Source organism: Mus pahari, chromosome 5 (assembly GCF_900095145.1).
Source record: "Mus pahari chromosome 5, PAHARI_EIJ_v1.1, whole genome shotgun sequence".
NCBI classification, from domain to species: Eukaryota; Metazoa; Chordata; class Mammalia; order Rodentia; family Muridae; genus Mus; species Mus pahari.
The window spans coordinates 113471115-113484893 of NC_034594.1; the positions used below are offsets into that span (position 1 = coordinate 113471115).

The 13779-nt window shown below is 39.8% G+C and overlaps 1 protein-coding gene across 2 annotated transcripts in view; it reads right to left on the bottom strand.

Annotated features, from left to right (window-relative positions):
- Positions 1-13779, bottom strand: part of Crb1 (crumbs cell polarity complex component 1) — a 171646-nt gene that overhangs the window by 110764 nt on the left and 47103 nt on the right. Inside the window, exons 4-5 of one of the 2 annotated variants that reach the window (XM_021198249.1) lie at positions 10269-10408; positions 2624-2806 (exon numbers count right to left, since the gene is read on the bottom strand). In XM_021198249.1, the coding sequence (XP_021053908.1) occupies positions 2624-2806; positions 10269-10408 (323 nt within the window). The remainder of the gene's footprint in view (positions 1-2623; positions 2807-10268; positions 10409-13779) is intronic. The other variant, XM_021198250.1, reaches the window with a different exon arrangement.

Genomic DNA, 13779 nt, shown 5'->3' on the forward strand with positions numbered 1-13779 from the left:
CTTATGAATAAAACCATTAATCAAACAGAAAGCAAAGAATGGATTATCTCTAATACAGAAAAAAGTAAAATTATCTAAATACACAAGACAAAGATTAGCAGAATAAAAATTTAAAGTCAACTCAATAATATGCTGTTTAATGTGCTGTTTACAATGAACCACAAATTCAGTGGCACAGGTAGGTGAAGGATAGAAGAGAAAGGGAAAGATATGACATGGAAACCTAACTTGTAAAATTTCAGGGTGGTTACAGTAACATTACATAAAGTAGATGTCAAAGTAAATTCATACAGAGTCAGGGTTATTGTATAATGGCAGAAGGATCAACCCCTGGGGAGATACAATAACTGTAAAATGTGCAGCAAACAACAGAGCCTGAAAAATACATAAACCAAAACTTGATAGAGCAGAAAGAAGAAATGAGTCTGACACTGTAGGCAGGGATTTCAAGTCTCTTTTCTAAGTGAATAGGAGGCTGCCCAGACAGAAAATTGGTAAAGGCACAGAATACGTGGGTAACACATTCAGTGAGACCTAGTGGATATACATGGGAAATCTTACTCAGCAACACAGGGAGTGCCAAGACTAATGAAATCTGAGGAAATCAATCACTTACACATTGCTACAGGAAGTACGAAGGGGTTCCTCGAGGGAAGTGCGGAAGAGTGTGATAGCTTTATCATTGAATCATCACTGGGTGAAGGTTGATGACAGGAACACAGTTTTGGAATTTCACATAAACAAAAACACTAATTCATTAAGCCATAGGCAGGTGTTTTAACTAACATGGTCATTCTTGTCAGCTTTCCATCAATTCTGACTTTTCTGTAACATTATACCTCTTGTTGAACAGCCATATTGTTTTCTGGCAAAGAACAACAACAATGGCTTCTCACTTTGATCGAATCTCCTTTGTATAATCCCAAACTTAATATTTGGGGATACTGGAATATAATCTCCACTCTTTTTCCAGAAAAATGCAAAGTAGCTGTATACAATGCATCAATATACCCAATTCAAATAACTTCAAAAGAAGAAAAGGAGATAAGAGTATGAAATAGAAATGGGATAATGAAATATTCTTAAGGGTGAGGTAACTACACAAATATATTACAGACAAACCTACATGTTCACAGCTCACATTGATTCCTACAAGTCAACATGATTAGAAAATAAGACACATTACAAGATTAATCTAAAAATTAAGGTAAGAGTGAAAGGCCAAACTTATTCCATCTTGGAAATGGCCTCTGTCTTAAAAGAAAAGAAAAGAAAAGAAAAGAAAAGAAAAGAAAAGAAAAGAAAAGAAAAGAAAAGAAAAGAAAAGAAAAGAAAAAAAAGCTTGAGAACTTGGCCCACAGCTGAACCCACTGCACCCACGTACCAGGAAGGACAGACATCACAGCTTGTCCTTGGCCAGAGTTACCCCCTAGCTACTTCCTAGCAACAGTTAATCAAAGATTGGTCTGATTGTTTCAGATGCACTTTCAGACCACTTGTGATTGTATACTGTCTTGCTTCAGATCACCCACCTGTCAACTTACAACAGACATTCAGTTAGATGCTCGCCAGGACGGACACCCCCTCACTTATTTCCAGTTCCTATAAAACCTTGTCCGGATGAGAGTTTGGGGCCGCTTCACTAAACTGCCCTACGTGCAAGCAGTGAGTAAACCCAAACTCTAGTTTGTGATAAAGAGACCCTAATGTGATTACATCAGGTTCACAAATGCTTCGTGGCACAACAAAAATAGGTATGTTAACATCTGGTCAGAGCTTATATGTTTTATCCTGATGCTGCCTCCAGACAAAGAGTCTACAGGAACTAGACAAAAACATAGCAAATCAAAGTCTATTATCTTCAAATAGGAAATAGGAAAATCAGGGGAATCATAGGTCTTTTCTCATTGTTAGCTTTTCCTAGACATTCTCAGCAACAACTAGAGTATTTCCTGAAGTACGTGTTTAATCTATAGAGAAAAAGATAGGGTAGAAGACTGGATTGTGATTACCTTTCTCTTTGATATCTAGCAGTTGTGGATAAATTACTACTTATTAACAATTTGAGGGGATGTTTCAAAATTCTGGAAATTTCAGAGCACACACTTGATACAAATGCCTCTTTTCGGTGGAAAATAGACATGTAAGAACCTTCGGGTTTAGAGACGGTGCTTCAAAAGGAAGAAAAGCCACTGAAATTTGATGTTTTCATTGACTTTAGCTGTAGAACAGTTTAGCAAGATTATTTGAAACTAGATTATTGTACTTCATGCACATATTCATAACTATAATAACATTTCTAGCAAATGTGAATAAACCATAAGACTGAACATTCTCAAATTTGGTCACATGAAATTACTGATAGCATTTACTTCTAGGCTGAAGACATTGAGGTGGACAGCAATTCTCAATAAAATGTGTCCTGTTTTATCCATTTCCATCCCCATTCTTTACATTTTCCCTATGAGCTAAGGAGTTACATGTGGTCCAAGTTATTTCTCATGCCCACAAGGGGGACCCTTTGTGCCATGGCATCAGAGTTTAAACAGCACAGGTTTTCCTTCTAATTACCCATTCTCTGCTATAAAACACGGGGAGTCATTTCCCGTTTCGTTCGCCTCACCTGTGAATCCGGGCAGACAGATACATACATAGCCCGAGGCTCCAACGTAGCTGAAGGAGGAAGGCAGGCCAGCAGTGTTTCCATATAGATCCTCTGAGGACAGCTCAACACACTGCCCCCCAAATTGGCAGGGGTTGCTACTGCATTCATTTATGTCCGCCTCACACAGGGCACCTGTGTAGCCTGCAGGATAAAAGTTCAGAGAAGCTGCTGAGTCAAAGCTCAGGAATGCCAGGCACATGTCTTAAAAGAGGCTGACCACTGTGCTGGTGCCAATTAGCAAGGTGCCCACCCTCAAAAAGCTAGCAGGGAGAAGCCAATAAGAGGATACTACATGGAACCAGATTCTAGTAGCAATGGATAAGGGACACATAATAAGTTCTTTTAAAATGTATGATTTTGGTCAATATTTTTTAGAAATGTTTAACCTATAAGGCTTGAAATAAAGTGGAATTTCAAGGTAGGTATGATTTAATCTGAACATTGCATAAAATGGAAAACCATTAACTTCAATTTATCATTTTTAAAATGAAACTTTTAAAGAGAATATCTGAGAAGACAGCATCTGCATACCACTCAGTATCCAGCATCCTCAGCTCCAGCTACCAAGTATCAACTATCCCCCTAAAGGAAAGATTTTACTGCCGTTTGTCTGGTATCGTGTTAACCACAGCTGATTCTTCTGCCCCAGATAAACAGAACCATAGAGTCTTAACATGCTCACAGTCATCTACAGGATGGAACACAGGGCCCCCAATGGAGGAGCTAGAGAAAATACCCAAGGAACTGAAGGGGTCTGCAACCCTATAGGTGGAACCACAATATAAACTAATCAGTACCCCCAGAGCTCGTGTCTCTAGCTGCATATGCAGCAGAAGATGGCCTAGTCAGCCCCTTGGTCTTGTAAACTTTATATGCCCCAGTAGGGGGAACACCAGGGCCAAGATGTGGGAGTGGGTGGATAGGGGAGCAGAGGGGGGAGGGTATAGGGGACTTTGGAGGTAGCATTTGAAATGTAAATGAAGTAAATACCTAATTAATAATTGGGAAAAAAAGAGACTGTAGGACTTTTTACCTTTGTAAAAATGTTTTCATATAATGTTTATATTAATGTGCAATCTTGAGGATGAACAAGAAAGGAAAAGTTATAGCTTAACAGCGATTGCCATGTCCTGCTTGGCCATATATAGGGGACATCATGACATGGCTTGTTCCCCTTGAATAGAGCCAGCAGAGTATGGGCCTCCATGAGTGTAGTTAGCTGCTGTGGGTGAAAGGTTTGTTTTATAAAAATGTACATATTTTCACATTCCTTCTGTGAGGAATGTCCTCTCTGTTAAGGTTAATGACTCCATGATAATCAGAGACAGCAAGAGACCAGGAGCTGAGGCCACTATCTATGTCTCAGCAAAATGGAGAATGCTGTGACCTTTAGGACACCCCTTAAAGCTCTAAGAAAGAACACTGAAAACATGAGTTTGAAAATATATATTTTCCCAACTATGCAAAATATAAGGATACTTTATGAATTTATAAGGAACTGCTTCACAGATCTGAAGGAACAGAGGTAGCTGCACTATGAGCCAGCTACACTATGAGCCAACTTGTCATAAAGTTACAAAGACAGGCAAACAAAAGGCAGGCAGATTTCTGAATTCAAGGTCAGCCTAGAAGAGAGGGAGTTTAGGTCCAGGCCCAGACGTGGTAGGAATGGTAATTTCAGGACAGGCTCCCACCCAGCTATCTTATTGTCCGTGCTTATACTTTCTCTCTCTTTCTAAGAATCAAGGGGCTGGTGTCATGGGGTGTTGATTCATGGAATAATCAAAAAGAAACCTGGAATAAAGACCGAGTTGCTATGGAAATAAAAGACTGGGCTTTTGATCTGCAAGAAATGAGTAATCCAGAGAGGTTTTAGATTTACAAAAATACTGTCTGAAGCAAAGAGATATCTGGAGATCTCCAGAGAAAGGAGAACACAGAGAGAACTTTCTGGAAGCTGTCTCAAGCAGAACATAAGCCATCAGCTTGTAACACTTGATTTGACTTTGAGTTCTTTATTTCGCTGCTCTCAAATGCCCCTTGTTTTAGAACCCTTCTCCAAGCTGAGGCTGGTTCTTGGCAAGTGACATGTATGGATGTCAAGTTGACAAGGGGTCAATTTGTGCTGGCTAGTTTTATGTCAATTTGCTGCAAACTAGATACATCATAGAGGATGGAGCAGGCAAGTAAGCAGTTTTCCACCACGGTCTCTGCATCAGTTTCTTCCTCCAGTTTGGTGCCCTGTTAGAGATTGTCCCTTTAGTGATGAACTAGATGTGGAAATGTAAACAAAAGAAACCCTTTATTCCCTAAGTTGCCTTGATCATGTTGTTTCATCACACCAATAGAAACCCTAAGATTTCCCTTAAAGGTCAGAGTAAGGTCAAAGTTACCACCCAGCATGCAGAAGTAAATTATTTTATAGCTTCCTAGATTTAGCTAGGTAATTTAATTATGGCTAAGAATTTAAAAAAATAAGTAACTTACCATTTTATAAGAAACTAAAATATCAAGCACAAAAGAAATTTCCCTGTGCAATCTGCTTCCATGTCTTTACACACATATACCTAGAAAAATATGGCTTTATTGTGTAAGTAGGGCTTTAATATAAATGAATTGTTTCCCATGTTACCTTTCATGACTTGCTGTGTTTTCTCCCTGTTCACTCTAAGTTCCTATGACAGATCTAACTAGGGACCTCATCACTAGGGGTCCCAAACTGTGGGAATGTGTAAGCATTCATTTACAGGTTGAAACATGGTATACAGTGAAATAGTAAGTGTCTGAGTAAAGTCTTGAAATTGAGGCCTGAAAGTGGAGCTTCTGTGTTTTAGGTTATGCATGTTTGTCATTGTAGCCAAGATTGACAGATGTCACAAAGGTAGGTACACCACTGTCATATCACCCACAAGTAGACCTAAATGTCTATTGGACATTTGCCCAAGAATTTCATAAATTCATTGTTTTTAATAGCTGAGTAGTACTCCATTGTGTAAATGTACCACAGTTTCTGTATCCATTCCTCTATTGAGGGACATCTGGGTTCTTTCCAGCTTCTGACTATTATAAATAAAGCTGCTATGAACATAGTGGAGCATGTGTCCTTATTACCAGTTGGAAGATCTTCTGGGTATATGCCCAGAAGAGGTATTGCTGGGTCCTCCGGTAGTACTATGTCCAATTTTCTGAGGAACTGCCAGACTGATTTCCAGAGTGGTTGTACAAGCTTGCAATCTGCCATCACCAGATCTAAGTTTCTTATAATATATTGTTTTAGTTATTTTCCCTAGTTACACCCAAGGTTAATAGATTTGGTCCCCAAAATATTTTCTATCATTTTCATGTTTTATCCATTTATGAGGAATATCTTGTTTGCTTGTGCTGTATGTAGTGTGAAGCCCAAAACATAAATGTATCGGGACACTGACATTATGATGGCGGACACTGAATAGCATCAGCAACTCTGTAAGCTGGTACAACAAATGCAGGGAGTCTTTCAAGGGACACAGACCTACAACCCAATAATCTCCGGAATGTCGACTTAAGTGCACTGAGAAACTTATTTTTAAGGTGAAATTCATAGCCCTAACTCACAAGACTTGGAGATCAAACCATAGCCTTTTTTTTAAGTTTAAAATAATGAAAATGGTTTCCTGTTTTCACATAGGATAGCATTCAAGATCCTTAATATGACCTAAGAGCTCCCTTGGTTGAGTTCTTTCCACCCCAGCCCACTCTTCCTCCCTGAGGGTGCTTCCTACCCACAGACTGAACAACTGTTCTCTCCCCTCCTGGGAAATTCTCTTCCAAACCTTTTCTTGGCCAACTCTTCTTCAGTTTTCAGACTTTACCTCACATCACTTTTCTCTCTTACTTGGATCACAGCACAATAGAATGCCTTGGTTTCCTGTCAGTTTTCTCAGTCTTTTTCTTCCATTGCTCTTTTGACAACTTTTAATGATGTGTTTATTTGCGTGTATAGTTGCCGGCTTCAACAGATTGTCAGCTCCACATAAACAGGACTGTGTGTATTTTATTCAACACTTCACTACCCAGCAATACATAAATAGTTGACCTTCAATCAATGACTGAGTGAGAATAAATAGTACTAATTAATGGTTAAAATGACAACAACTGAATTAAAACCTGCTCAGTGCATAACTAGAGAATTAACTATTAATGAGCCAGTAATAAGAATACAATATGATTGCTCATTTTGTAACCCTAATAAACTCTAGAGTGGATCCTATTTCAAATAATAACCACAGCATAAATCCTCTTGCACCATAGTATAATATATTTATTTTATGTAACCCTTGGGGCCTTTCTCAACAATCTGAAGAAGAAACTCAAGCATTGGATAAAGGAACTAAGAGACATGTCAGATAGAGTTCTCACAGTTCTTTATGGTGAGCTCCCCAAAGAACCCTTCATATGTCTTCAATGAGGATGCCCGCTTTTAAAACACTCCCACTTCATACTTACATACTTATAAACTACTACTAAACAGTAGTCTTCACAGTAGGTTGCTATGTATCAGGATTTGTTTGATATAGTGGACTTTCTTTAAAAAGGAAGGAAGGAAGGAAGGAAGGAAGGAAGGAAGGAAGGAAGGAAGGAAGGAAGGAGAGAAGGAAGGAAGGAAAGAGCGAAATTAAGAAAGAAAGATGCACAGGCTGTTTGTAATTTTATTTCTGTTCTAAGACTCAAGACTCACACACCAGCAGGTTAGGAAGAGATTTAGAACTATAATAAATCCTTCCCTGCTTTTCCGGCTTGTGCATTATCTCATTCAATCGGGAGCATGGGGGAAGTCCTGATTTATGTGTTTGCCGGTTCTGTCCACACCACTGAAGCTCTGGAGGGAAGTTTAGTTACTGTTCTCTTTAACCAGATATAAATAGACTCCTTCAGTCAAGACCACGGTCAATATTTTTAACAAGTTTCTCTATAAATCTCTGTACAAAGAAACACCACGAGACTGAATCAGATCCTCTGGGCACGTGGATTGTTTGTTTTGTTTTGTTTTATTTTGTTGTTTGCATATTCAATTCCATCTGAGCATCTGTGATAAAGTTTTGAGATACTTCTCAAAATTATTTACTTTTGAAATAAGGACTTTAGACAAACGCAGTCGTGATTCTGGCCTACGTGTTGTTTAGGACTGTTTTTGCAATCAGAGCAATAGTTTTTTTGCTACTTATAAAGTGGTTTGTAGCACTGAATCTCATTATATACAACAGTCAGCAAGGGTACAAAGGCATCCTTACTTTTCTATCTAGGGTAACACATCATCCACACAGCGATCTCAGACAGATATCCGGATTCAGATTAGTGCTAAATATACCCGTGTAGTGTACCTCTTACATGACTCTTCTGGCCACTGTTAGGTATTTTTTCATAGATGTGATAAAAAATACCATAACAGACAAACAAATAGTTTTGTATCCTCGAGACCGTCACAGTAGGGAAGGCATGGGGGGAAATGGCTCACTCAGAGGTGGCAGAAACGTGTAGTGGGAAGGACTAGAAGTTAGAAATAATCTTCAAAGAGCTACTTCTAGTGCCCCACTTCTGCCAGCTGGGCCCCACCTTTGAAATGGCTCCCTGATTTTGTGCTGTGGAGAACATTTTATATTCAAGCCGTAAGAGCAGCTCATCCTCTCATCCGTGTCCTACCACTGATGTCTTAGTTCTGGCAAGTTACTCGGTTCTATTTCAAAATCTCTCACTTCTTTAGTTTTATTTCACTCAACTAGCTTACACTAAGCAGTAAGGGAACTCTTTGTAAATCAACAGGCCAGGGTATGTGACTTCCCTGACCCATGTTTGCAGTGTACACAAGTGTCTCTGAGCTCAGGTGGCTGTTCTCCCCGTCCTCATTTCCCCACCACCAGACAACACAGTCAAACGGTCTTCAACGTTCACCCAAAGTTCTATGGTGGGACAAGGCCCCCTCTATGTGTGCCTACAACAATTCTCCTTCTTTCCTTTCCATTCCCCTTTCCCTCCCTTGCTTTCTTCCTAAGATAAATAGCATGCTGCTTGGTGCTAATCATAAGGCATAGAGTGATCAACCCAATTTTACTAACTAGTTAGTGTTTGTTGAATGATCTCTACGTTCTAAGCTGAGCTAAGATTTGTACATTTCATTTCTGGATTTTTTTCCTAAAACAGCTCAAGGGGGTGAACACTATGTCAACGCCTTTTTGATGAGTGAACTATCAGTCTGAGGAGCAGCTGTCTAACTTGTCAAAGGTCTCTGAGTCAGCCCATTTATAATATATGTTCAATTATAGTTTCTAAATGGCAATATTTTCTTTAATATAATTTCATGTTAACTTCTTAATGTACCCAACTTCTATTTTAGCATACTATACTTCTGTCAGAATTAGATATGCCCTTTTGACTCCCAGTTACTTTTAAATGGGTCATCCACACTGAATTTCTTGTGATGAGCATATAGGATGTTATAGTTTTTATTAAACCAGTATTTGATAGCATAACAAATACCAGAGGACAGCAGGCATCTCCAATTCATTTTCTGAAACAGGAAAACATAGCATACTGAAATTTGCAAACCAGGGAATTCCAAACTCCTTTTTGTACATTGATCAAAAGTATTATTCAAATTCCCTAGACAATGAACATTCTTATCCGGAATCTATTACTTACTGGATTGGTTCGTCTCATGACTGCTTTCCAATACAGGGTTAACTCTTTTTTTTTTTTTTTTTTGACAAGAATAAAAATCAGAGGAAACAGTGGTAGATACACAGTCTATTTGATACAATATGCAGTATTCATAAGTTTTCATTTTTTCTTAGTGGATTAAAAGAGAACAGAGGGAAAATACTATAGTTGCCATTTCTATTAACAAAATCTTATTAAGAAAATTAAATTTAAAAATACATCAAGTTGTTGTCCAGAATTAATAAAATATTTTCCAATTACCAATAATATTGGAGTAATTGGAGGGAGGGTATCAAAAAAATATTTCTTAAGTACTACCAACTGCTTTCTGATGGTTCTTGTAACATCTTTACTCTCTAGGTATATGTTAATTTCAGTATAGTTTTATATACTTAACCTATATTCTTGTTGATCTTATAAGAATGTCCATTGTATTCTTTATATATTGGGGGGAGCATTTGATAACATTGTCTGGGCAGCATAATTATAAGCTTGACTAACTTCATGAATTACAAGACCAACTCTTAAAAGGTTATCACATTGCTTTTATTTATTTCTGGTGTCTGGGAAATAGGTAGATGATGAAAACAATCCCAGAGAATGTTTCTTCAGGAAAACTATGTGGAATAAGGCTTCCACTGTCATGTTTCTGAACCTAGAGGGTTCCAGTCATTACTGGTACATCTTACACAGTGTATAGTATAATATCAATACTATGTAGACAATGACGAGTGCCACTCAATGAGTAAAGCTGAAGAAAGTGTTGGCTTAATGCCTTTAATGACAACAATTTTCACTTTGCTTTCTATGAGCAATTTGTTTCTATTGTAAGTAAAAATGAAAACAAAAAACAAAACAAAACAAAAACAATCCAAAAAAACAAAAACCCGATAATGTATTTGTCACTTACCAGGCCAGCAGTGACAAATATAGCTGTCAATAGTGTCTTCACATGTCGCATTGTTGTGACAAGGCTTTGACCAACAAAGAGGAATCAAGGACTCACAGTGCATCCCTGTGAATCCACTACCTGTGCAGTCACAGTGGTAACTAGAAAGCAAATGAAAATTTCACATCAACTCTTGGTCATCTTGAGATCAGCCCTCTTTATCCTGTCTCATTTATCTATCAACCTGACACAAATGGTGGAACTTACCTCAAAAGCACAATGGAGTTATCTCTGTAGACCTCTGGTTATGTGTTTCCACATCAACACCTTAGTATTATTGACTTGAAGAATGACAGTAAGATTCATGTAATACTATTTGGAAACTTTTTTCAGGCATAAATAAGACTATTACACTTATGAGATTATTATGGTAATTAAATATGTATGAAAGAATAGAAACATCATCTCCTGCATCATCCCTTATATACCAGGATACTAGGTTACAAATGATTGGTATAATAAATATAAGTACTCATAATTAAGTATATTATGATTATGGTGTTGTTTTTTATTACATGAATATTTCAGTCTATTTCTTTTTTTAACCTTTTATTGATTCTTTATGAGTTTCACATCATGTACCAGTGTCTCACTCATTGGCACATCTCCCTGTCCCCTCATATCTGCCCATCGTCCTCAAAATCACACACACACACACACACACACACACACATTCCACCACCACCACCACCACCACCACCACCAACAACAACAACAACAAAACAATCAAAGCATGGAAAACATTATGGTGGAAGCTGTAATATGTCACAATGTGTCCCACAATTCTAACCACACATCTTCACATGCAAATGTTCATTGCTATGAGTCACTTGTCTGATTCCAGATCTCTGGAGTCTGTGACACCGTCAGTATTGAATCCTCACTGGGACTCCTCCCCATTATCCTGTTGTTGCCATGGGGATCCTGCAGCTTTGGAATAACAGGCCTGATCTTTTCATGCATCCCAACCATCCATAGATGATACAGATTTTTGGGGTGGGCAAACTCAGAGCCCTGGATCTGGGCCTGGGTAGTAGCTGAGCTGGTCAAACCTCTGGCTCTCCTTTATTGGTACCACCAGGGCGAGCTCTCCAGCACTGCTCTGTCTAGGCCACCCAATGCTGCCATAAGCAAGTGACAGGGTCAGCTCTTCTGCTCACATGCCCTTGGGGCTGGCTCACCAGTACCGATGCCTCTAAGAGCCAGCTCTACTGTGCTGCCCAGTTGAGATGCAAGCCGCAGTGCCCATTCTCCCAAGTTTTCCAGCCTGTGAAGAGCTGGGCCACCCTTGGGGCTGGCTCACGCGTGCCTTGGCCATCAAGGCGACCTCTACTCTGTTGCACAGGGGAAGTGCAAGGCCTGCTCTTCTGAGTGTTACAGCCAATGAGGGGAGAGCACTAGCTCTCCTGCTTTCATGACGACAGAGCCGGCTCTCCATGGCTACTGCAGGGTATCTGGGAAAGGAAAGTGAGGTCAGCTCTTCTGTTTTTATACCCCTAGGGCTGACTTAACCACACCCTTGCCACCAGGAACAACTCTACTGTGTTGTTCAGGTAAAGTGCAGGGCCCACTAGCCAGAGTGCTCAGCTTGTGAGAGATGGGGCCAGCTCTCCAGAGACCTGCTGTGAGGGGCAGGGCCATTTATGTACAGTCCCTAGATATCCACGTGATCCCTGTCAGCTGTCCTAACCAGAGACATTTCCATGTTAGACCTTCATACATTTCCATGTATGAGCCTCAGACATTATTACAGACCCGCGGCCCCTGTTGCTGTGTAGCCATGGATTCTCAGAGGCAGCTCTGGCTGGGACCTAATCATGGCCCCTGGTGGCGGGGCTGTCAGCTGACAACAGGCTACTCCTCTCCACCCTCAAGTTTCCAGTTCCACCTGTCTTCATGACGCTCAAGTTGTTCCACTTCTTTATCTCTCACCTCTGACCATCACACACTCGCACATTGTGGTGGCTCCCACTGCAGGCTGAGGTGTGTAGCTGGCAGGCCCCCGGGTAACCTCCTCCATCTGTGGTACATGATGTGTCAGCAAGCAGGGGTCTATGCCCTGCCTGTATCACACAATGGAATGTAGGTCTGTGGGTAGCACGGTAGTCCAGTGTACAGGTCTCTGTCTCTCTTCTCACACTGTGCTGCCTGGATTTGATTTGATTTTTATGAGTCTTGGGCATTGCTTTGACCACCAAGACAAGGATTAAACTAGGATGAACAAAGACATCTGCTCTGCCCCTGACTGATGTAAGAGCACCACCATCATCCACAGGTGTCTCTTTACCCATGGTGGTGGAGTAGGAGAGGGAGCTTTCTATTTCTAACCATTCATTGACTAAATCTATCTCACAGTCTCACAAATCAACCTGCTGGGGGACAATTGTTGAGTTTTTATTTAAGGTGGCTCTTAATTGAGGTGATGTTTCTTTCTTCAAGGATTTAGGGTTGTAAAAATTAAAACTGGGCCTGCAAACTTACATGAGATAGAAAAGGTATCTTGAGGGGATGCTTCGACCACGGAACCCTTGTAATCCATTCCCTGTGGCTGTGTATATTTACCACCAAGCACTGACACTGGACTATTTAAGGATCTGGAAATGGCAGACGTTGCAGGGACAAGGTTTTAATGTCTCAATTAATTAAAAAAATATCTGCTCATAGTTTTATGTAATTAAAAATACTAAAAACTAGGACTAGAAAGATTGTTTAGCACATGAAGTTGCTTGCTGAGCAAACCTGGAGGACTGAGTTTAATCCCCAAACCTACACACACACACACACACACACACACACACACACACACACACACCTGTGAATGTCCATAAGCAATAATAAGGATTAAAATATTAAACTCTACTTTATGTGAGATATTACAGACACATGTTCTATATTAAAGGAACACATCTAAGTTCACAGAATTAGAGATTCCATTTAGAAGCTCCTTTGATATGCAAGTATCCATTTTCTCACATGAGTTATAGGAAAGATGTTAATTTTTAATTGTGTAAAAATAATCTCAAACCACATTGGTCGAGATCCTCTCCCAAGTTAGGTATTAGGAGATATAACAATAAAATGAAGAAATAAGTCATTTCACCTTTAAGAGTACAGAATGAAAGGGCACTCACTCTTGGGTGGGTTGGGGGAGGGGTGTGGGGAGGAGAATGGGGAGGGGTGCGGGGAGGGGAGGGGATACAGGGTTTTCAGAAGAGAAACCAGGAAAGGGGATAACACTTGAAATGTAAATAAATTAAGAAAGAAAGAAAGAAAGAAAGAAAGAAAGAAAGAAAGAAAGAAAGAAAGAAAGAAAGAAAGAAAAAGAAAGAAAGAGCACAAGTTTCCAGCCCATTCACCTTCCCATCAGAACCCAAACCCCTGGGTTATCTGCTGCGATGCTCTCTAGAGAGAAGAGTATGCACTGCAGAGGGTTTTTAGAGGGAAGAGTATGCACTGCAGAGGGTTTTTAGAG